Here is a 25,587-nt window from a genome sequence, read left to right as displayed (position 1 = left end):
CCCTATAGATTTCTGAAGGGACTGATGTCCTCTAGAAAAATCTTAGGGAAATGCTGTTTTATAGTCACATTCCATTTACAGGAAACAAACTAATAGCTCAGGGCAGCTGACAAGATTTCTTAATCTTAGGTTCTTTTTCTGCTGCATATTCCTTTATACTAACACAAATTTGAAAACAAAACCTGAGTCCTCCATAACAGATGGCATGCTGCATCTTGGATACCCACCATATCAATGTGAACGGAGATAGATCTGACTGACAAGGAGCGATTTCAAATGTCTCCTCTTTATGCTACAGCTGCCCTGCAGGCTAGGTCCCAAGACTACCCTAGGCTCACCTTGCCCTTGGTCCTCTCCCTCAGCATTCCTCTTCTGACTTCTCGCCAGAGCTGGAAGGAGTTCTCTTTAGATGCTCTTACTGAAGTGTAACTGGGCTCCCTGGATAAGAACACAAAACAGGCATTGTCTTGGACTGGGGTAAATCTGACATTTTCCTGCCTGACACTTCTTCTGGTTCCAGGCCCCTCAAATTCAGAGATTGTGCCTGAGCCATCTTCAGAAGTGTTGCTGAATGAACAGGCCACAGCCACACAGGCCTGAATGCAGTTCTCATTTCTCTATACACATTTTATCCTGCGATTTTAATCCTCAGCTTGGATTTCAGGTGGGAAGGGGCATTGTCCATTTTTCAACAGACCCTGAGAGCTTCGTCTTCATCTTTCCTAGTTGGCAATCCTCCATCTGTGGGAACAGGAAAGCAAAGTAACCATGCTATATCTCTGTTTCCTCACCTGTCATATGAGACCTGTTCACCGGGAAGTGCTCACAAGGCCAGGCCGGAGCAAGCGCTCCGTACATACTAGCCATGGCTATTTTAATTACAGTTCTTTCTTTAAAAAAAAATATTTATTTTTTAGTTGTGGTTGGACACAATACCTTTATTTATTTATTTTTATGTGGTGGCGAGGATTGAACCCAGGGCCTTGCACGTGCTAGGCGAGTGCTCTACCGCTGAGCCAACCCCAGCCCCTAATTACAGTTCGTATTACTCATAAAATTGTCATTTGCTGTTCTGTAGAACTCAAGCTCCTGCTCCAGTTTCCAGGACCAGAAGATCGCCAGCATGTTTGACCTGACTCCAGAGTACCGCCAGCAGCACTTTCTCACTGGGCTCCTCTTTACAGAACTGGCTGCCGCACTGGATGCTGAAGGGGAAGGGTATGTTTCTGACACTTAAAATGGACCATGATGCAGAAGGGGAAAAAGCGTACTCCATAATAAAGTTTACAGTCCAACTTCTTTTTTAAAAAATATTTTTTATAGTTGTAGGTGGATATAATACCTTTATTTTATTTATTTGTGTGGTGCAGAGGATGGGGGGCCTCTCACATGCTAGGCAAGGGCCTGTCACATGCTAGGCAAGTGCTCTACCACTGAGCCACAACCCCAGCCCCAACAGTTCAACTTCTTGTCCTTAGTGAAAAACTCTACCATTCAACAGCATCCTTGTTTTAAATAAAATGGCACTCATGGGAATGTAGAGAGGCATGGACAGGGAGGAGAACCACAGAGTGACTTTTCTTTGGTACTGGGGATTGAACTCAGAGGCACTTGATCAGCCCTATTTTGTATTTTATTTAGAGACAGGGTCTCACTGAGTTGCTTAGCCCCTCGCTTTTGCTGAGGCTGACTTTAAACTTGCCATCCTCCTGCCTCAGCCTCCCACGCCGGCTGGGATCACAGGTGTGCACCACAGCGCCCAGCAACAAAGTGACTTCCTAAAACTCACTTGTTTATTCATTCAGTGGAATTTACCAAGGAAGCTCTGCTTAATGAGCTCCCAATGAATGAAGTTGGGTGGGGGTTTGGGGATTGAGCCCAGGGCCTTATGCACGCTAAACATGTGCTCTACCACTGAGCTACACACCCAGCCCAAACAAAGCCATTTCAACAAAGGTGTGAGCAAGATGCTGCTTAGTTCAGTGCTGACAAAGGAAGTAACTGCTGAGAAGGCAGTTGCCCTGTGTCTCTAGTAGGCTTCTCGTGGTCAGGCCTTGCCAGGCTAAGGAAGATGCCATAGGATCAGGACTTACTATTCTTTCACCTCCTCTATGTCTCAGCACCCAGGAGGTATACGGCAGTATCTGGCCTTGATATTGGTCCATGGCTTCAATTCCATATTGGCTTGACTGTAATTAAATTACTCCCAATTTTTTTTCACTAGAATTTTTTACCCTATATCTATAGCAACAAAAAATACCCTGACACATATGCTGATAAGGTGCTGAGAAGAAAGTTGGAACACAAAGGATATTGCTTTCCTATACAAACATGCCCAATTTCCTAATTGTCCTTTGATACATTTCTTCAAGTGGTTTCTGAAAGTAATCTTTTGTATTTACTTTAGCACTAGGTGTTATACTCCATTCTGTCTTGTTGGAAATAGCTCTGACATCTGTTTTTGATTCCTTGTAAAATTGTAGCTGTGATATTACTAGCAACAGGGTAGAGTATGTTCAGAGACCATCTTGTAATTATGCTTAATCAGGTAGATACATTCTTCAAACACACAAACCAAGTACCTTTTCCACCCCCTAGAGAGAAACTAATTAACAGTGTCACTCTTTGGCAACACAATAATCCCTGATTGCTGAGTTGTCAGTTACACTCCTGGAAAGTTATTAGAAATACTGTCAGGGCTCTACCATGTGGGCTAAAACCTCAGAAATTTTTTTTTCCTTTTACAGAACTTCCTATTGATCAGTGTTTTTTCTTTTGCTGCCAAAACAATTAATAGACCTACCCACCTGTGGGGCAAGAGCCAATGGGACACATCTCAGTCACTGGATCCCTATAAGCAGCCTCAGCTTGTTTTCAGTAGGTCTCCCTAGAACTCTTGTGCCTGGGTGTATCCACAAGTGTCCATGCATCATTAATGCCGTGGTGTTTTTCAAGCATTTGGAAATTGCTTAGCATCTTTGTGTTAAGCTAGCAAATTGTAGTGCCTTATTCAGAACACGGCCCACTGCCAGGACCACAGACTGAGATGGTAGTCAGAACAAGAACAGCTTCTCAAAGGCAGGTTGTAAGAATCTGAGTCATTTGAAAATTCAATTAATATTTTCTATCTAACCCTAGATTCTGAAATAGCATATTTAAAAAATTTTAAAAAGCGTATTTTAAAAACGGAACTTCAAAGGTTAGCTCCCACATATTAGGTTTTTTATCTCATTTACTTTTTATTGGGGTATAATTCATATGCATTAAAAAGCTGCAATCTGAAGTGTAATTAACTTTCACGTATGAACACTCTTGGGTAACTACCAGCCAGACAGAGATATAGGGTGTTTCTAGCACCCCAGGAAATTCCCTGTTGCCCCCTCTCAGCGTTAGTCCATATAGACAACCACTGTTCTGATCTGATCTTTTCTACCAGAGACTGGTACTTACTGAACTTCACCTTCTTTTACTGAACATTATAACTGTAGTAGCCTTCAGTGTATGGTTGTATATATCAGGAGTTCTTTTTTGTTTTAGTATTCCTTTACATTAGTATACAACAATTTTTCTACTATAGACAGAAGCATCCACTTGGGGCTATTGTGAGAAAAGTTGATTTGAACATTCTTCTGTGTGGTTTTTGTTGGACATTAGAGCACATTTCTTTGGGGATAAATACAACCTACTTTTTATTATAATTTTAGTTTTTACTATTCCTAAATAGGTAAATATCTATACATGGTTTTAATAAAATTTCAAAAGAATATATACCAAACAATGAAAAGAAGGGCAAATGAAATCCAAAGCAAGCAGATGGTAGGAAATAATCAAGATTACAGCCAAAGTAATGAAATAAAGAAGAGAAAAACAAGAGAGGAAAAATCAGCCTAACTAAAAGCTCACAAAATTGACAAACGTTTAGACAGGCTAACCAAGAAAAAAGTAAGAAAACTCAAATTACTAAAATTGAGACTGAAAGGACTTGGGGAGATGGCACACACCTGAAATCCCCAGCAACCCTGGAGGAGGCTGAGGCAGAGGGATTACACTTTCAAGGCCAGGCCGAGCAACTTTGTGATACCCTAATTCAAAATAAAAATTTAAAAGAGTTGGGGATGTAGTTCAGTGGTAGGGCACCCCAGGGTTCAATCCCCAGAATAGAAAGAAAAGAGAGAATAAAGGAGAGAGAGAGAGAGAGAGAAAGAGAAAAAGAGAGAGAGGGGGAAAGAGAGATCACTATTTTAGAGAAATAAAAAGGATTTTAAAAAATACTTTGAAGAATTATACACCAACAAATCAGAAAATCAGATAGCCTAGTTTAAATGTACAAAATCCTAAAAAGACAAACTGCTAAAACTGACTCCAAGAAGAAACAGAAAGTCTGATAGAACTACAACAAGTAGAGCTTGAGCTAGCTAGTGAATAAATAAATAAATAAATAAGTCCTAGGAAAAAATACCCAGAACCAGGGAGTTTTACTAGAGAATTCTACCAAATATTTAAAGAAGAATTAACCCCAATCCCTTTTTAGACTCTTCCAAAGAATAGAAGAGAAGGGAACATTTCGCAGCCCTTCCTATGAAGTCAGCATTACCCTGTAACTAAAACCAGGCAAAGACATCACAGGAAAAAAAAAATTTCACACCATGGAAAATTAGGAGTTATCCAGGAGTGGGAGATAAGTTTAGCTTCTGAACGCCAATTGATCTAATGTATCACATCAATAGAAGAAAAGAACAACAACCCCCCCCCAAAAAAACAATTATTTTGATAGATGCAAAAAATGCATTTGATAAAACCTCATATCCTTTCCTGATAAATACACTCAGCAGACACTTTATAAATAAAAACAAACAAACAAATAAACCTCCCCATCTTGACTAAGGGCCTCCGTGAAAAACCCTCAGATAACCTGATATTTATCAGTGAAAGTCTGAATGCTTTTCTCCCAAGATCAGGAACAAGACAGAAATGTCCACTTTTGTCATTTCTAGTCAACATTGTGCTAGAAATCCAGGGCAAAAAAGGCAAGGAAGTATAATAAAAGACATTGGTATTAGAAAGGAATATTGATATTAGAAAGGAAGACGTGAAACTCTTTATTCTCAGGTAGCATAATCTTGTTTATAGAAAATCCTAAAAGAATTCACTACAAAGCTATTAGAACTAATGAGTTCCCTAAGGTTGCAGAGTATAAGATCAATATACAGAGATCAATTGTATTTCTATATACTTACAGTAAACAATCTGAAAATGAAATTAAGAAAACAATTCAATTTAAAATAACACCAAAAAGAAGAGAGTACTTAGGAATAAATTAAGCTAAAGAAGTACAAGACTTGAACACTGGAAATGACAAAACAGTGTTAAATAAATAAAGATCTTTAAAAATGGAGGCATATCACATATTTATGAATAGGAAAACTTAAGATTGTTCAGATGGCACTGTTCCCCAAGTCCATCTACAGAGTCAATGCATTCCTCCCGAAATCTCAGCTTGCTTCCTTGCAGAAATTAATAAGCTGATCCTAAAACTTGTGAGGAATTTCAAGTAACCCAGCATAGCCAAAACAACTTTTAAAAGGAATTTTAAAATTGGAAGACTCACACTTCCCAATAATCAAAACTTACTGCAAAGCAAAAGTACTCAAGACTATGCAGTTTGAAATAAAGGTAGACATAGGGCAAATTGAGTCCAGAAATAAATCCTTACATTTATAGTGAATAGGGTTGGTTTTTTTGTTTTTGGTTTTTTTTTTTTTTTTTTTTTTTTGGTTTTTTTTTTTTGGAGCGGGGGCCGTACCAGGGATTGAACTCAGGGGCACTCAAACACTGAGCCACATCCCCAGCTGTATTTTGTATTTTATTTAGAGACAGGGTTTCTCTGAGTTGCTTAGCACCTCACTTTTTGCTGAGGCTGGCTTTGAACTCTCGATCCTCCTATTTTAGCCTCCCCAGCCACTGGGATTACAGGCATGCACCACCACACCCTGCTCTAGTTTTTATTTTAAGACAGGATCTTGCTAAGTTGATCTCTTGTGATCCTCCTGTCTCAGCACCCTGAGTCGCTGGAATTGCAGGCATGTGAGCTTATAGTCAATTGATTTTTGAAAGGGTGCTTAAAACAATTAAGGGGCAGAGAAGAGTGTTTTTAACAAATGTTGCGGAGACAACTAGATATCCACATTTAGAATAAAGAAGTTGAATGTCTACCTCACACTATATACAAAAATTAATAGTGGTAATAATTTTTATCTAATAGATCAAAGACCTCAGTGTGAGAATTAAACTATAAAATATTTAGATAAAATCATAGTGGTAATTTTCATAAACTTTGATTGGTCAGTAGTTTCTTGGCTTTGACACCAGAAGTGTACCACCACACCTAACAAGAAACATCATTATTTCAAAACTAAAAAGAAATGAAGTTCTGGGGCTGGGGCTGTGGCTCAGTGGTAGAACGCTTGCCTCACATATGCAAGACCCTGGGTTCTATCCTCAGTACCACATAAAAATAAATAAGTGAAATGAAGGTATTGTGTCCAACTACAACTAAAAAATAAATATTAAAAAAAGAAATGAAGTTCTCATGCTACAACATGAGAAACTTGAAAACATCATGATAAACAATGGATTCAGGATTAGAACAGTCTGCCACTGGGTTCTAGACACTTCTACCCACAGATTCAGGATTAGAACAGTCTGCTACTGGATTCTAAATACAACTACCCTATTTTGCTCAGTTTTCACATTGTCACCTCATTGCTCAGGAGTGTCTTGATCACTTTTTTTTTTTTTTTTGTTTAGAGCATGTTGCTCAGTTTTCCTTCGCTGTAATCTGTAGCTCTCTGCATTGTGCCAACAGAATCAGCAAAGTGCAAAGGAAAGCTGTCAGTGCCATCCACAGCCTGCTAAGTTCACATGACCTGGACCCACGGTGTGTCAAACCTGAAATGAAAGTCAAAATCGCTGCCCTTTACCTACCTTTGGTTGGCATCATTTTGGATGCTTTGCCACAGCTCTACGACTTCACAGGTAAGGACCCCTGTATTTCCTTCCTGGACTGATGAGGGGCCCTGCCAAATGCCCACTCCCCACCCAGAATAAGTCTCTGTTGTTAGCTCTAGTGCTGGTACTCTTGTATGAGTGAGGCTTTGTAGCTGTGGCCTCCAAACCTTCTTAACTCAGGTCCCTATTAGTTTAAAAAAAAAAAAGACATATAACCATATGTATGTTTTGTTCAGAAAGTACTTGTCCATTCATTCATATACTCCTTGATCTGCTAGTGTATGACGAACTCTATAACTACACAGCACAAAGCATGATATATAATAACAGAACTATTGCCTTTGGAGATCACTGCTGTAATGCCTTGTATGAATTAGAGAACATAATTTTTTGGTTTTGATAATGTTACCAGGTCTTACATAATTTCTATGTGCTATTTACTTCATTATTTGTTTAAAAACCCAGTTGCCTAAAACACAACAGTGAATTGTTATTTCTAAAATTTGAGTCTGCTTTTAGAGCTTTAGCACAAGAAATGTTGTCTACTCTTAAATTTCTCTGAAAAACTGAAGATCCAAATTGCTGTGGTGTTAACAGGTCCAATTGGTTTTTAGTGAACCAGTTGATGTCAGGTGCTTTAACATACTTTTCCAAAAATCGAAGGAATGGTCTCTGTGACTGGTAGCGTTCTTTAAAAGCAGCCTTTTAAATGGTTGGCCCCTTTTCGTTTGTGCACATCTAGTCCTATGTGTAAATATGGATATGTCAATATTATATAGGGGCAATAAGTTAACATTCACTGCAAACATTTGAAATTTAATGAATTATTGCTGAATTTATGAAAATAACATTATTCTGGTACTTTTGGATATCTTTGAGATCTATTATAAGATACTTGCTTCATTATATAATCATAGATTCTTTTCAATCATTTAAAATAAATAAGTTAAAAATTATATTGCAGAAAGCTATTATTTTTGCAATTTGAAAAAATCGTTTCCAGCCTATTCTTGTGCTCAGCAAATTTTTTTCTGCTTTTTGCTACATTTGGTAACATTATTAATAAAATAATAAATAATTTAAACATCAAGTTTAAAATTACTGCTGATTTTAGTGACTAGGAAGGTCCCAGTCACTGACTGGACATTGGGTGATATCACAGGGAATGCCATCTTTGGTTGACATCTCCTGTGATATTTTGACTGCAGCTGTTAGTGGGAAAAGCCGAACCAGTGGATCTGATGAAGAACAAGATGGGCCCAGTGCAATTAACCAGAACGTCGCCCTGGCCATAGCAGGGAATCATTTTAATCTGAAGACAAGTGGAACAATGCTATCTTCCTTGGTATGTAGTGCATATTTCTCTGGCTTAATTTTTGCTTGTGTCTTCTCCCCGCTTCAGATGAGGGAGCCCAGCTTACAGCTACAGTGATGGTTACTCTGTGCTGAAAGGAATCACAGTGAGGTTGGCTCTAGGAAAACAGATCAGAGAAGGTTCCTACAACAGTGAGAGACTTTCAGCTCAGATCTAGGCAGCCCCAATGGCCTGAGTTCAAGTTTCAGAAAACTTGGAAAGATGTGAACTTGGGAACTCTGAGATCTTTACAAAAAAGATCAAACCAAGGCTTCCTTATGTTGGTGTCCTGGGCTGTGCTTAGTTATACTGAGTCTGCCTCCAAAAAAAGATTGAAGTGGCCAAAAGCTTGGAATATATGCTTCTCAGGCAAAAGACTTCAGCTTTCCTGGGTCCCCAGGGAACCTGTGAAATTTGTTTGGCTCTGTTCTTTTGCACAAACTCTGTGGCTTAAGGAGGTGCTACTCCAGGAATGGGCCTTCTAGTCACCTGAGGTGGGATTCATCACTACTTGTTGTTGAGCTCTGACTAACACTTGTCAAAACAGCACTGTGTCCCCCATCTTAATTTACTTTTGCATTTCAGTGTAAGATATATATCTGTAGAGAATTCAACCTGGCTCTCATCTGAGAAGACAGGGTTTTGGCCCAGCTCCTCTTTGCTAGATGACTTTCTTCTCTTCCTTCAGCACTTAGTAAGAAACAAAAGGAAAAAATGTTTGAGATTTGACATCACTGATCTTACAGTCTGATAAATATTGTGTGTTCTGACCTCCTCCACCTCTCTGAGATCCTTCTCATCAAAGGTACCCACTCGAGGCAGCCTCTGCCTTTTATATCATTTGCCTCTAAGGAAGGAATGCAGAAGCCCCAAGTGCACCTGTTAGAACATATTCCCTGTGAAGTTATATCTAAGGATTTCATTACTTCTTGTCAACACACCAAGGGTAATTCAAGTTGAAGTAACTTCATCATCTCTCTATTTCCATCCAAAACTAATATTTCCTTCACATAATTCACAAATACCTCATTGCAATTTCACCACTACATTCCACTGGATATTAGCTACACCACATAAACCAAGGGTGCAGCCGCATATTGTTGTTGACTTGATGAGTAACAGAAAGTGTGCTTAGCACTGGAAAATGAACACTTGTGGCCAGAGTAGAATAACAAATTGTTTGAGCATCCACACCTCACCCACTGCCAAAAAGGAATTACTGTTAAATTCATATTACAGAAGACTCCACTAATTTATGGATTTGACTAATTTATCAGGCAGTTCGTGACCCTCATGTTATATTTCAGACTATGTAACAAAGAAGCTAAAATCTTAAACAGTTATTCATGGTGCCTAGCCAAACTAGTTCTCTTCTGTAAGTCCAACCTTACGTCTGTCTGGCTTCAAGAAGTAATATTCAAAGATCTTAGCAGCAAGAAAACCCCTTTGGGGGCTAAGGTTGTGGCTCAGCAGTAGAGTGCTCACCTAGCACATGCAAGACACTGGGTTCAATCCTCAGTACCTCATAAAAGTAAATAAGATAAAGGGATTGTGTCCAACTACAACTAAAAATATATTTTAAAAGAAAGAAAGAAAGAAAGAAAGAAAGAAAGAAAGAAAGAAAACCCTTTTGTATCACTGAAAAGTTTAGCCAAGGTCCAGAGCTAACCAACAGACCACACCACTCCCTAAGACAGAGAATGTTCTATTATGTGGCTGAAACCTGGCTCAAACAAGGCCCCTGGTGAGCAGCCCAGCTCCAGAGAACACAGCTTTCCTGCCCAGGAAAGGCAGAGCTACTGGAAGCATCCCCAGAAAAGGAAAAGATGGCCCCCACGTTCTGAGAGATTATCATCCCATCAGCTTTTGGTTTTTATGTTACTTGACTTCTTCCCCTGCCTCCTTCCAGCCCTATAAGCAGTATAATATGCTGAATGCCGACACCACCCGCAACCTCATGATTTGCTTCCTCTGGATCATGAAAAATGCTGATCAGAGTCTCATTAGGAAGTGGATTGCTGACCTGCCATCAATGCAATTAAACAGAATTTTAGACTTGCTTTTCATCTGTGTCTCCTGTTTTGAATATAAGGTAAGTGTGGGGTATCTCAATTTTATGCCTGCACTGATCTCCCAAGTTCAATCCTGTCTTGTTACTCTTTCCCTTTGCAAGGCCACTGGTAGCATTGTTAGTTTTTCATGTTTCTGTATTTAAATCCATAGCCTATTTGCATTTAGACATATGATCATTCTAAAGGGAAAAGATCTCCACCTTCTGCAGAAAGCCCCATTTCTGTTAATAGGGTTTCAGCTGTAAGACTCTCCAGAATGGTGCCTCTTGTACTACATGTCAAACTACATGCACATGGAGGCCAACTTGACTGGAGTATTCTGTTTTGATGATTCTCCCATCAATAAATACCTCACCAAACTGCTTCTATCCCACCCAGGGAAAGCAGAGTTCTGACAAAGTCAGTACCCAAGTTCTGCAGAAGTCGAGGGATGTCAAGGCTAGACTGGAAGAGGCTCTGCTCCGGGGCGAAGGGGCCAGAGGGGAGATGATGCGCCGCAGGACTCCAGGTGTGTGGGGAAGCCTTTCCCTGCTTTCTGTGAACCCCTCTGCATCCTTTGTGGGAAGGAAGTTCCTCTGGAAATCACTCCTCATGGGACATTTGCAATAACCGCAGAGGCAGAAGATCCTGGAATTCCATGCATGCTGTATATAAGATCAGCCCTGTGCCTCTAAGGGAAAGTTGCTACTCAGATCAAAGAATTCTCAAAATGGCCCCTGATGGCATGTTTGAGTGAAAACTTTGGATAAAGGTCACATCCAAGAATATGAATCATGGATGAGTTGGGACATGCCTCCCTCCAGGCAAAGGCCTCTTGAGAGGATATTTGACTAATCCCTCTGGAGCATGATCAAGAAACTAGAGCCTTCTGAGCCTAAGATCATCTCCCCCAAATCATTCAGGGCATTATTGGAATGGAACCAATTTCCCAAACGGGCTTCAGAGTGTTTGAGTCCTCCAAGGACCCTGCCACACCAGGAAAGACCTCAGAAGGTGGAGCTCATCGCTCTAGAATAATAGAGTGAAATGTTCACGTGCCCTGGGTCTTCGTCCCTGTGCAGACTGACAGCTCGTTCTGTTCAACAGGACTCAATAGCAGGGAGCTTGGAGGGAGCTCAGCATTTTCGGTGGTGACAAGGTACCTTCATTTGACACCGGCTGTCTCCAATGATTTAGTGAAAAATATTGAAAAATATGAAAAATATGCTCCCTGATACCCTAGAAAGGCAGGGATGCTAAGCCTGTACCCTGTGAATTAAAGAGCAGACCACCCAGACATAGGCACATGGCTTTGTCTCCTCTCAGCATCCTGCACAGACTAATTAACTGGAGAAATGGTTCTGAGTCCTCTCGGTTGAGCTTGTTATGGAATTTCTGGTTATCTTAAAGGGTTTCATGCTAATCAAATTCCTATCATGCATTTCTTAACTCCTAGGGAATGACCGATTTCCAGGCCTAAATGAAAATTTGAGATGGAAGAAAGAGCAGACACATTGGCGGCAAGCTAATGAGAAGTCAGATAAGTGAGTACTCAGCAACTGTGTTCTACCTTTATTTTAAGTCCAAAACCATTTTTCCCAGGCTACTTGTATTACTGAAACAACTGTATCCTTCCATGGGTAAGAAAATGAAGCATCTTCATCTGTATAAATATTCTCCACCCAGGGACCCATGATGCTCAAAGGTTTAAAGGAGTTGTGATTGCCAGCTATTAAACATGCATCCCATTGATAAGCATTTTAAAAAATTAATATTAAGCAACCTCAGGTAGCTTAATGAAAGCTACTAATGGAGAGTGGGGAATTACAGAACATGGGACAAAGTGCCCAATACCATATAGTTTCAAATCCCTACTGAATCCTTTGAACCCTATTTGGAAATGCGTTCAAAGATGTATAGTCAGGGATATTCATGTCAGTATTACTTGAAATTGTTTTTAAAAATTAGAAACACTTTAAACACTACAACATAGGAAAACATATAACAAAATATTAGGTTGCCATAAAAATGACAATTTTAATGACATGGGGAAATGCCTATGAAAAATAATTAAGTAAACAGAAGCAGGATAGACATCTGGTTTTAGGATATAATTTCAAATCTTTAATTATAAATAAATGCATTTTTAATAAACTGGAAGGAAATTTACCAGAATATTTATAGTGGTTTTATTTGGGTATTGGGAATATAGGCAATTGTTGTTTTCTTTTTATACTTTGATGGATTTCCTGCAGTGTTATGATATATATCACAGACAGAAAAAAAATATAAAGAAATGAAAGAATAAAAATACGTTTGGATTGTAATAAGAGAGATATATAGGTAGAGCACAAGATAGTGCAGCAATTATATGCAACAACTTAGACAAATGAGAGATAAAATTAAATATATTTGAATAGATGGTGCATATCTCCTCTGCCTCTTACAACAGATAGCCTAATGAATCCCACAGCTCACAGAGCACAACATTGAATTGTTGAAGACCACACACACACTTGACAAGGCATAAGCAGAATATCCCCTTGGCTTATGACACACACATCATAGAAAAAGATGGGAAGACTTGAGTAACACTATTGCTTTGTAAATAAATACGAGTTCATATCTTTGCTGTCACTATAGAATATCTTGGCCCATTTATGGAACTTTTGGGAGTGAAATTTATTTTAGAACATCAAAGAAATTTGTTACAGATGTTGCTTTGGAAAACCCAGTCATTGGTCTTATTAATAATGTCTGCCGGGCACGGTGGTGCACGCCTGTAATCCCAGCAGCTCAGGAGGCTGAAACAGGAGGATCAGAGTTCAAAGCCAGCCTCAGCAAAAGCAAAACACTAAACAAATTAGTGAGACCCTGTCTCTAAATAAAATACAAAATAGGGCCGAGGATGTGGCTTAGTGGTTGAGTGCCTCTTAGTTCAATCCCCGGTACCCCCAAAAAACATAAAATAATGCCTATTTGCTTTGGATATTTTATTCTTACTCCAAGTTCCCTAAACTGGTTTGTAAGATACATGATTCTAAGAGTCTATACAATCTAGTTTAGATAATGTACAACAACAACAATCTGCATATAGTAAGTACAGAATTGCTTAGTTGGTTAGGTCATCTATGAGATTTAAAATAGAGAATAACAAAGACTGTTTTGCCTGGGCCACATAAATGGATGATTTGGGAAACCTCTCTCTTTTCTTTGCAATAACAACACAATGCTGAATCTTAGCATGCAGAGCCTGCCAGTTCTCTCTAGGTTAGTTCTTAGCCCTGAACTACCTGGTGGGCTGCTCATTATTAGAGCTAATGATGCATACCTGCACATCTCAGTGGCTACAGCATAAAGAAAAATTAGAACTGCTCACCCTAGCTCTTTGGGAACTTTTTGTAATTACTTGAGTTGTCTCTTTCATCTTTTTTTTTTTTTTTTTTTGTCTCGTTCACAAGAACACTTTTTAATTATTTTCATTCTGTTTCTTTTACAGCAGTAATTTTCAACATGGGCTGCACACTAGAATCACCCAGGGGGTTTTTAAAGCTCCTAATTTCAAAGTGCCCAAAGATACCCTAATTCATAATCTGCAGTGATGGAGCCCAGGAATCAGTATTTGTAAAACTGCCACATGACTCTATTGTGCAGCTAAGTCTGAGAACATGGTTTTAAAGAAATAGCTGGTAGGCTTTTTAAACCCCAGAGTAGTGGTGGTGATGGTTGCATAACAATGTGAAGGTACTTAATCCCACTGAACTGCACATTCTAACATGGTTAAAATAGTAAATTTTGTTCAATGTATTTTAACTGCAATAAAAAATTGGAATAAAAAAAAACAGATAAGGATACTCTAGATGTGCACTGTCCATTATAGTAGCCACCATGCCATATTTTATATTTCAGTAGGAAGTTTTGTGTTGATTACACATTGACAGTATTTTTGATACCAGAAATTAACAACAACAAAGAAAGCTTTTAAATTTCATTTATGGTACATAAATGCTTTCTCTTGGAGAATGGGGGTGAGGCATGTGAAGCAACTTGGGACCTGAGAGTCTATTCCTAATTGTGGAAACAGTTAAATTACACAGAAATGTTTACTCTGATCATCAGAGGTATGTAATAAACTGCAGTGTCCCCCAGTGGGTTAAGGATACTGGAGAACAGCTAAGTAGTAGCCTTGGTCGTCTGACATGTGAGCTGACAGAATGATGCCCCAGCTCCAAAATTACATCTTGGCCACTGGTATCACTTTAAAAAAGTCATTTTTTCACACCTCCCTTCCCTGGAAACTAAATTTGGATGATGATACAAAATATAGTACTCCCCCTTGTCCACAGGGGATACATTCCAAGAACCCCAATGGGTGCTTAAAACTTCAGATGTTACCAAATTCTGTATGCAAGCATGGAGAAACTGATAACCAAGACAGCTAATAAGTAACCGATGGGTGGGTAGAGTGTACAGCATTGGAGACACTGGAAAAAAGCAGTGATTCACCTGGCAGAATAGAGTGGAACACCATACTATTCACATTGGCACGAAATTTAAATTAATTAATTGTGTACGTCTGGATTTTTTCATTTAATTTCTTTAGGCTGCAGTTGACCATAAATAACTGAACCATGGAAAGCAAAACTTTTGGGGGTGGGGGCTTACTTTATCCCTTTCCAGTCTTAGTTGAATTTTGTGAGAATGCATGGACTAGACCATAAAATACTCTGATTCCTTAAAAATGAAACCTAATAGAGGAGCAGCACCTGGCAATCTCCCATTCCCTAGTGAGTGATACCAGTTAGATGATCTGCCCCATGGGAATTCGGTCTTTGCTTTCCGTTGGGAAAAAAAGACAAAATGTCCCATACCTGGCTGACCAGCCCCAACTCAGTCTCTTATCTTCCCAACATGATCTTTGGGAAGCTAAGAAACTGAACTGCCCCTGTTCTAAAGCATCACCCTTTTCTAACCCAGCATCGTCACTGTTTGCCAAATTCACACCACATCCAGTCTCTCCTGCATATTGCAGGGGCTTCCTCCTCCCCCACCACCAGATCCAGAGTTCTCATGCATGAAATACAGGCATGGCCCTGAAGCTTTAGGCAATAATTTAATGGGCTCCCCTAATTGCTAATAGCAGCCAGTGATTGCTTCTCTGCCCATCTTGTTATTTTTATAGTTGTCATCATTATTAATAATAGTAGGGATGAGAATGACCTGGAAACTTTACCTGGATAACAGTATTTCACCACATAATCGTCACCACTACATTAATGTACATTCATGAGTATTCAGTGCATCCTAATCTTGCAACAAAGACACATTAGTAATAAATGATTTCTAAGGAACCAGCATAACTGTTTTTAAAATTTCACATCACAGTTATACCCCACCTATTGCAAAAACAAAATGTTCTAAAATCCATGACAATTATATGGAGAAATAAAGAATCTTTCTAAACACACATGAATTTCAGAAAATGCCTGCACACCTTAGTTACTTGAGGCCAGCTGCTTTTGTTTTCATTTCTAAGTTGACTCTTCCAAAGATTTCTTTATGCCTTGGTGCAAAGATCACCATTACTAGAACCTGGCCAGCTTTGATTTGTGTGTTAACTTGAACCTCTTTTTGTTTCTTAGAACAAAGGCAGAGTTAGATCAAGAAGCCTTGATCAGTGGCAATCTGGCTACAGAAGCAAATCTAATCATCCTGGACATGCAGGAAAACATTATCCAGGTGAGAAAAACTAACAGCTTGACCTAATTTGCTTAACATGAATGTGTTCACTGGAATTTAAGAAGGAAATATTTATTCGAAATTGTGAAAGAAACAAATAGTGGTCCTTTTAAAAAGTGAAGTTGACAGGTTACTACTTACAATAACATCCACCTTATAAACTCCAGAGATACCAAACATTCTTCTGGCTTCTTGGACTTACTGCTCACTTGGAAAGATGTGTTTAATGAGCTGACCATGGTTAAATTGGCCCAAGAGTATGCCAAATTTATAATTCAAATGGTGAAATTCTGATTTAATATCTAGACCCAGGGTGGTTAACTGTTTTTTTTTTTTTTCTGATGGGTCTAATCCAGTTGAATGATGGTCCCTGTCTAATATAGGAGCTGTTCTTATGACTGGATTAGATTTAAAAATAGTGCTAAGTAGGGTAAATGATGTTTTTTTTTTTTTTTTGGATTTAAGTTACTGAAGGAAAGTCATTTATCCCATAAGTTTGCCATTCCTGCTATAGAAAAGTACAGTCAGCCCTCCATATCTGCCAGTTCTGTGTACATGGAAACTCCAACCATGGATTGAAAATATTAAGGAAAAAATTGCATCTATGCTGGGCACAGTGACTCATGCCTATAATCCCAGTGGCTCTGGAGGCTGAGACAGGAGGATCATGAGTTCAAAGCCAGCCTCAGCAAGGACGAGGCACTAAGCAATTCAGTGAGACCCTGTCTCTAAATAAAATACAATAAATAAATAAATAGAGCTAGGGATATGGGCTCAGTAGTTGAGTGCCCCTAAGATCAATTCCTGGTACCCCTCCCCCAAAATATTTTCATCTATATTGAACATGTACAGCCCCTTTTTTCTTTCGTATCATTTTTTCCCTAAACCATATGTTATAACAAGGATTTATGTAGCATTTACATTGTTTTAAGTATTTAATGTAATCTAGGGATGATTTAATAATATGTGTAGGTTATACACAAATATTATACCATTTTATGTAAAGGACTTGAGCATCCACAAATGACTCAAGTATATTTAATGACTTTGATATCTCTGATAACATAAATGCATGACATCACATTGATGGTATCTTTATATGACTCAACCTTAAACATTCTGTACCTAACATCAGGCCTCAAAATGTATTTGTAATTTTCCAAGAAAGGTGAAACTTAGTTACTATTATCCTTGGTACTTTTAGTTCTGCTGTAGCTTATAAATAAGCTTCTATGTAGAAACATCACTGACACCTCTGTTGTACTGGGAAACCCACATTGTGTTTTGAAGCCCACAAGGCAAGCTAGGCCTTGTATACAAAGAAAGAACATTCCAAAAGCTTTGGCCCAGGGTAGAGGGAGGTGTGCTTCATTTTGGAAGCCAGAATTGGGCAAAAGTCCCAAATCAACTAGGAGTTTGGAAATCAGTCTTCAGTTCTCATGGTTAGTGAATGACAATAGATGGTGGCTCACCAAACCCTGAAGACCTTCCAATGAGAGCAATGGAACATCAGGTCCTGAGACAATGTTCAGCAGCCTCTCCTGTCTTCAGCCCTCAGCTCACTGCACATCAGGGATTCAGTAATGCTGTTCTTCTGGCCCCTAGGCAAGCTCAGCGCTGGACTGTAAAGACAGCCTGCTGGGAGGCGTTCTGAGGGTCCTGGTGAATTCCCTAAGCTGTGATCAAAGTACCACCTACCTGACTCACTGCTTTGCGACACTGCGAGCCCTCATTGCCAAGGTAAACATGAGACACTTGTTTTCTTACTCTTAATTAAGGGTAAGATTCTCATCTAGCTTCACTTCTGTCTTCAGGTGGACCAAAACCCACGGAGTATCTTAAATGGCATGCAGTGAAGGTCTTAGTTCTTCTTAGGAAGAAAGCAGATACACTTCCTATGGAGGAAGTCACCATGAGAGGACAGCGTCTCTAGTACTTGAAACGTGGGACTAACTAAAGAACTTGAAATAGCCACTCACTAAAAGTCTATGACACAAGAGCAAAAATCAATGGAGTAAATTTGTAATTTTACCCTTTTCCTTTAATACCTTATCATAATGAGATTAGATCCTATACATGACTCCCATTAAGTCTTACAAAATATCATATCATAAAATGCCAGAGGTTTGAATTAATTTTCTGAGAACCTGAGAATGTATATTATCTTTGGTAAGTGTAGTCTATGCAGATTAGATTTTCTCCTTTGTGGGAAATCTCCGTGTGTGTCTTCTCTGTAGGGTCTTTTAAATTTAGAAAGAGGAATTCTTTTGCTATCCTCTACTAGAATCATTTCTCTTTCTTAGTCACCAGTAGTTTCCAGGGAACCCAGGAAATTCATGATTCATTTCTTCAAAGCTATGATCTCACCAGTGAATTCAACCAGGTTAACAATGAACTTTAATAACATAGCCCTGACCTTAGTTGTGCGGTTCATAATTAAATCTTAAGTCAACTTCATTGCTTAAACCCATCTTCTGACTCACATAGGTCATTATCTTTAAGGAGCAATGCATTAACTCTTCTGGGGTTTTTGCTTGTCCAAGCAGACATTTGCAAATTTCAATAGGCATCTGGTCCAAAAAGCTTATCAAGTGCCAAGTGATGCCTGATGGTGCCTTGTGTCTCTCCTAGTTTGGAGACTTGCTGTTCGAGGAAGAGGTGGAACAGTGTGCGGACCTGTGTCAGCGTGTGCTACACCACTGCAGCAGCAGCATGGACACCACACGGAGCCAGGCTTGCGCCACCCTCTACCTCCTCATGAGGTTCAGTTTCGGAGCTACCAGTGTAAGAACTCAGACCAGACAAGTGACCCAGAATCAGTAGAGAAAGTCAATGCAAAGCATCAGTAGAGAGAAAAATCTAAGGGAATGTGTGCAGTGTTGCCATTTACCCCAGTCCTACAAGAAAGAAACAATACAGTACCAAGGTGGATAGCAGCTTTCACCTGAATTTGCATTTAAAGGCAACTATCAGGCCTGGTGAATGCAGCAGTTTCCATCAGTAATGTCTCCCTAAGACACAGAAGATCTTTTATACATAGATAAAAATGGTATGTGTGGAAACAAATGCAACAGACAGTGTAAGAATTCAGAAGAATGAATCCTGTTTCTAAATTCTGGCTAGTACCTGAATAGGCTGTGGAAGAGAATTTTAAATGACCAGCAATATCTGGAACTGGGTTGTGTTTCATTGTTATTCTGTGGTATTGGGAATTAAACCTAGCGCCTTGTGAATGCTAGGCAAGTAGTCTACCACTGAGTCACATTCCCAGCCCCTAGACCTGAGTCTTAATTGAAGCCTAGAAGCCTTTGGAACTTAACTTTATTGAAGAACACACAGCCTTTAGTTTGTGCAGATTTAGGTGTGTTCGTTTGGAATTTCTGTAAAAGATAAATTGGAACTAGACATGGTGGCACATGCCTATAATCCCAGTGACTCAGGAGGCTGAGGCAGGAGGATCAAAAGTTTGAGGCCAGTCTGGTCTCAAAAATAAAATAAAAAGGGGTAAGGCTGTAGCTCAATGGTATAGTGCTTTCTAGCACATGTGAGACTCTGAGTTCAATCCCTACTACCCCAAAGATGCACACACAAAGGTAAATTGGCCCATGGAATAAAGTAGTGTCTTCAGAGAGATATTAGTAAAAACTATTTAAAAGTCTTTAGGACATTACCCAGGGTCTCTTGGCATAGCCTTATTTTCCCACAGTTCTGGAAGGAAAGGAGAATTAGAAACTTGCTGCTTTCTTTGGTCTAAAATCTCAGTAATTTCTGGCCTTGGAAGTTCTATTCCTCATTGTAGTTTAAATGAAATTCTAAGAAGAGGATCTTGGAATAAAAGAATATATCCTGTGACCCAGCTTTATAGGAATCTTCTGGCCTTGCAGTATGGAGGCAACTCAATCCTCAATGAAAATTTAAAGGGAGCCTGACAGATTTATGTGAGCACAAGGTCCTTTTAGACTATTTAAATGATAATGTGAATCTTGTGCACAGTGTAGCTCACCTTGCATTGAGAGAAAAGGAAATGATTAAGACGGGGATGAAAGATAACTCAGGGAGTTTTGTGTCTGGCCCTACTGCCTTCAATTATTGACTAGCTGAGTGCCTCTTTTTTTTTTTTAATGCAGAACTTTGCCAGAGTAAAGATGCAAGTAACTATGTCTCTGGCATCTTTGGTGGGAAAAGCACCAGATTTTAATGAGGAGCACCTGAGAAGATCCCTGAGGACAATTTTGGCCTATTCAGAAGAGGACACAGCCATGCAAACAACTCCCTTTCCTACCCAGGTAGACCAATGAACATACCTTGTCTCAAGCATGAATTTGGGATCAGCCGATTATAAACACACACACACACACACACACAACCATATGATTATACGTATATAATTTGTATGTATTATATATATAATTTGCAAGGATGTATTGCCTATCCCATAATCACATCCTCTCAGTGCTCTAAGAAACATATATATTTCTTCACTACTATCCCCAACCTCAGGATGCCAATAGTCTATCTAGAGAACTCAGTCTCAAAACAATTAGGAGGAAAGACAAAACACCTGATACTTAAGTGTGTGGTAAGAAACTACATGTGGTGTGAAATTAGAGAAAAGGAGGAGTTAGTTAATGAACAACCTAGTGACCTGGAAAGGCTGGGGTAGGATTCACAGGGCAATGATGAATAGGGGTGAGAATGGATTGTGTCTAGGGATGCTAAAGGGACCAGCTTGACCCACAAGTACTTGAAGGAGAGGAAGGACCAAGTTAGAGATTATCAACAAGATTAGTCCTACAGACACTTGTGAGGATAATAATCTGTTGCAATGCTCAGGGAATAAAGAAAAAGATAAAGCATGTCACCTTTATCTTTTAACTTCAGCTTCTAGCCTACTCTAGGATTGGTTCCCACTAGAGTGAATGAGGGAATGTATGAATGAAAGAATGAATGGGTGAAGTTTTCTTTCTTCCCTTAGTGTGAGAGCCCTATTTTCCCAGAGCTCTCCTGCCTTCTCCAGTAATGTTACATCCTCATTCTCAGAATCTTTTTCCTCTCCTCTCCCCTGTACCAAATCCTGTCTCACCTGTTTCTTCTCCACCATGTTCCTGTAAATTAATCTTATTCATGCAGAGATATTCACCAACAAGACCAAGCAAAATATGGGCAGTACAATAGAGGTCTTCAATGAAATGAGTATGGTGGAAGAAATTTTAGGAGCCCTGGAAGTTGACAGAAGGGATAAGATGATATTCTGCAGCTGAGTCACTTGCCAGGGTCTATGGATCAAGACACAAGTCTATCAGGTTTTGTGTGATGCAGTCTCCCCTTTTGGCTTTTGTAACTAAGAACAAGTTGTTCTCAGAGGTTCTAAAAATTCTGAAGCCTTATAGAGATCCAGGAAGCTTCAGAAACATGAAACCCATGTTGTGGTCCCAAGCTGCCTCCTAGCTGGTATAAAGAACCCTGATGATTCAGAGTAGACCTTAGAACCTTTCAGGTTACAAATAACTAAAACTAGTTCCAACAAATTTAAAAGAAAATTGTTGCAGTGGGAGGTAGCATGAAGATCCAGGGCTGTTTCACAGATCCCAAGGCCAACTCACATCAGGGTCTATGAAGCACATGGACTTGCAAACAACTGAAGAGCCAAGAATCCATCTAGAGTCCCCTTCACGTTTATCATTCAGTTTTTTTCTGAGCAAAGCTTTTCTGTACCCCCCACATATTTTTTCTATGTAATCCTATCTCCTTTCCACAAACTACAAAGCCAAAGTTATTTGAGGGCTTACATTTTTTGCAGGTGGAAGAACTTCTCTGCAATCTGAATAGCATCTTATATGACACAGTGAAAATGAGGGAATTTCAGGAAGATCCTGAGATGCTTATGGATCTCATGTACAGGTAAACTTTTCTGATAAAATCTAAAGGGCATCACCTGGGGATCCCATATTTGTCACTGCAAAGTTCTTACTAATGTAATTACCATAGGTATATGGACAGAATTGTTTTGGATGACATCCAAAAATGTGTATGATAATCAGTATAAATTAAAATTCAAAGTGGTTTGATTCATATACACGTTTTCAGAAAGATCACCTTAGTTTAAAGTGAGGTACCCACTCTATAACACTATCTTCTGTTTAACTATTATCTGAATTGTTTTCTAAGTGATTTGGTTCTAATTGTAAAACTTTGACTTCCAGTCCTTGTTCTGTAGAAATGATTTACAGAGGCAAAATTGTTTGTATGTAACATCGTAAGAGGCACAATACTTTTGTCTTCTGTCATTATTTTGAGAAAAAGGAAAGGAAGATAATTGCTTGAGATTCATGACAAAGGACATTATTTTTCTCATAAATCTTTTACTAAGTGCTCTTGGGGTCCAGCATACCTTAGACATGGAACAAAAACAGTTGAATCAAAGTATTTGACTTTTCTCTCATGTTTTCAAGATGTAAGGGAAAATCAGGGTGAAGAAAAAAAGTTGTACAGTGTCGTAGCCTGCTGCCCTTGAAACTGTTACTCAATCTGTCTTCAGAATTGCCAAGAGTTACCAGACATCTCCTGATCTGCGGCTGACCTGGCTCCAGAACATGGCAGAGAAACACACCAAGAAGAAGTGCTACACGGAGGCCGCCATGTGCCTGGTACACGCTGCTGCCTTAGTAGCCGAGTATCTGAGCATGCTGGAGGACCACAGCTACCTGCCCGTGGGCAGTGTCAGCTTTCAGGTGAGGACACATTCAGCTTTACCCCAGAACAGTGAACTCAACCAGGAGACAATTCTGCCCACACCCCCTGCACTAACAATGTCTAGAAGCATTTTTCATTATTACAACTGGAGTTGGGAAGATGGGTGTTACTGACATCTAAAAGGGAGGGTGTCACTGAACATTCTACAATGCATGGGAGAGTCTTTGCCACTAAGAAGTGCCCAACCCTTTGTCAACAGTGCACATTTGCCTTCTCTAATTGCTTTGCCATCTTTTTTATTGTTGTTTATAATAATGGTACCTAGAGGAACAGGCACTTTAATAGGTATTCTGAACTATTACTCCTACTTCACAGATGTAGGAATTGAGAAAGCAATTTTTCTAAGGTCATTTAAAGTCTTTCTCAAAGACTTATAGGTAGCACCATATAATGATAAGCAAGAAAGTACTTCTGAACATTGAAGAAAATTATTTCCCTCATGGCCCAATCTTTTGATTCCATTCCCCAATTCTGTAGGGTCCCACTCAGATCCAATGTCAAGAAAGAATGAAATTGACCTGGAAAGGGAAACAAAAGGCTGAATCCATGTTTTCTGAGAATAACCTAAAATTACTCATAGTTGACAAGGGGAAATTGTCTGCCAGACCTAGAAGATGGCTCAGTGGCCACTTGTTTGTATGTAACATCGTAAGAAGCACAATATTTTTGTTCTTCCTACATAGTTTAATACAGTCTAGAGAGAGAGAAAAAGACAAACCAAAATCAGTGTTATTAGTACTTTTTTTTTTGTTTTGTTTTGTTTTTATTTTTTTATTGATGCATTATAACAGCAGTCTCTGGATACCATCTTCATACATGCACATACATATTGCTCAGGGGTCCAGTGCCCCTGAGTTCAATCCTTATTAGTACTTTTTTTTAAGAGACACAGTCTGTAGGGATGGCCATCCCTGAAACCATGAACAATACAGCTACAATAATAGAATTTTTTTCAAGCCAAACTTACAAAGTCATTTATAGTGTTTGTATTATTCTTGTCTGAATTTCCATGACAGATTTTATGAAAGGCTTTGTTCTCAGTATTGTTCTTCAACATGGTATTGTGATGCTTTGTGAACCAGAAAGAAAGGACAATTCAAAGTGGCTTTCCCAGGCTTAGAGAATAAGTCACTAAAATGATTGCTGGAAGAGTTGGGAGCCTCTCATTTCTAGAATAGTGTTCACCTGCAAAACTGGGTTTCACCTCATGTTATTAACCCCTCCCTCCTTATGGTCCTCAATAACAAAAATATGTATTCTATTATTTTATTCTCAGTAAATAAATTTTATTCTCAGTTCAGAAATGTTTGTTATAAAAATCAGTAATTTATTTCTCATCCCAAAGCATAAAAACATTACATCTGATTTTGAATAACACAAAAGCAAAACAGAAAATTATAAAAATTCTTTTAGGTTCATCTTCTTTCATCAAATTTATTTTGGCCACTTGATATTACCAAGGATAGGTATTACAATTTTTTCTTTTTTTTGTTTATTTGTTTGTTTTTGGTAGCAGGGATTGAACCCAGGAGCTCTTAAGCACAGAGCCACAGACCCACCCCTTTTTTATATTTTATTTAGAGACAGGGTCTCGCTGAGTTGCTTAGGGCCTCACTAAGTTGCTGAGGCTGGCTTTGAACTCACAATTCTTGTGCCTCAGCCTCCCAAGCCACTGGGATTACAGATATGTGCTACCGTGCCTGGCTTTGTATTACAATTTTACTTTCCAGAAAATCTTCAGACTTATCAGTTAGAGTTGAATTATATCATCCCCTTTTCTTATTTTGTTTACTAAACTATTTCTTATAATTTACTATATTTTATTTAATATTCCACTATTATTATATCTTATTCCTGTTATTATATTTTATTTAATATTTAATAACTTAAGTATTAATTTCATTTCATTTTTAAATTTCATATGTAATAAGCCCTCTTATTCTTATTTTACTTATAATTCAGTTGATTGGCTTCTAATGAGACATACCAAGGTGAGACAGAATTGTTATTCTAGACCTAATAGAAAAACTCCACATTATCCCTACATGGGAACATAGACCTCCATCTTTTCATATATCTTTACTCCTTCATTCCTGCTTTCAGAGCATAATTTATTGAGAATTTCTTCTGTCTTCATGACCTTTATATTCTAGCCAGAAAGGTATCATATAATTAATTATTCCATTCTTAATCATAATTATGATAAATACTATTATAAAAAGACACAGAACACTGTGAGCTTTTAGACTGTGGTCCCATCTTAGGGTCGGGAAAGGGTGCAGAAGGTGAGAAGGAAGGTGAGGAACTGTGAAACACGGGTCTTCATGATGGACAGTACACAATGACTAGGTGTTCTCAGATACAGAAATAATGTCAAATTATGTCGTGCTTATGGGTGAACTGTTATTTCTCTCAAATAAGACATAACCAATCAGTTTAGAAATGGGTGCTTGAAAGTGACAGAACTTACAACCCACAGTGCCTAAGGTACAAATGGAACTTACCAGCCCACATGAGGGAAGCTAGCCTGGAGAAGTACTCACCAACTAGAGCTGGAGACCTCAGAGATCATCAGATCCCAGAGTCATCGCCTCTTCCTGTCCTAGCCTCTGTTGGGCTTCATGTTCCCCACATTTACAACCTAAGATTTAGGTTTCCATCTCCAGAAGCCTGTTCAGAGAA

General features: G+C 39.0%; 1 protein-coding gene and 1 long non-coding RNA gene across 3 annotated transcripts in view; one reads left to right on the top strand and one right to left on the bottom strand.

Annotated features, from left to right (window-relative positions):
* LOC308641148 overlaps window positions 1-25,587 on the bottom strand; it is a 438,634-nt gene that overhangs the window by 165,885 nt on the left and 247,162 nt on the right. The gene's annotated exons all lie outside the window — the stretch shown is intronic.
* Window positions 1-25,587, top strand: part of DOCK8 (dedicator of cytokinesis 8) — a 217,955-nt gene that overhangs the window by 162,449 nt on the left and 29,919 nt on the right. For both annotated transcript variants that reach the window (XM_081279440.1, XM_081279441.1), the window contains 12 exons: window positions 1,079-1,218; window positions 6,866-7,035; window positions 8,217-8,353; window positions 10,272-10,454; window positions 10,813-10,942; window positions 11,870-11,957; window positions 16,056-16,152; window positions 17,758-17,892; window positions 18,784-18,936; window positions 20,280-20,438; window positions 21,953-22,053; window positions 22,691-22,883. In XM_081279440.1, coding sequence (XP_081135566.1) covers window positions 1,079-1,218; window positions 6,866-7,035; window positions 8,217-8,353; window positions 10,272-10,454; window positions 10,813-10,942; window positions 11,870-11,957; window positions 16,056-16,152; window positions 17,758-17,892; window positions 18,784-18,936; window positions 20,280-20,438; window positions 21,953-22,053; window positions 22,691-22,883 — 1,686 coding nt within the window. The remainder of the gene's footprint in view (window positions 1-1,078; window positions 1,219-6,865; window positions 7,036-8,216; window positions 8,354-10,271; window positions 10,455-10,812; window positions 10,943-11,869; window positions 11,958-16,055; window positions 16,153-17,757; window positions 17,893-18,783; window positions 18,937-20,279; window positions 20,439-21,952; window positions 22,054-22,690; window positions 22,884-25,587) is intronic.

The sequence above is a fragment of the Spermophilus citellus genome (genome assembly GCF_964194105.1).
Source record: "Spermophilus citellus genome assembly, chromosome: 2".
Taxonomy (NCBI): Eukaryota; Metazoa; Chordata; class Mammalia; order Rodentia; family Sciuridae; genus Spermophilus; species Spermophilus citellus.
This window is presented reverse-complemented; position numbering and strand designations above follow the sequence as displayed.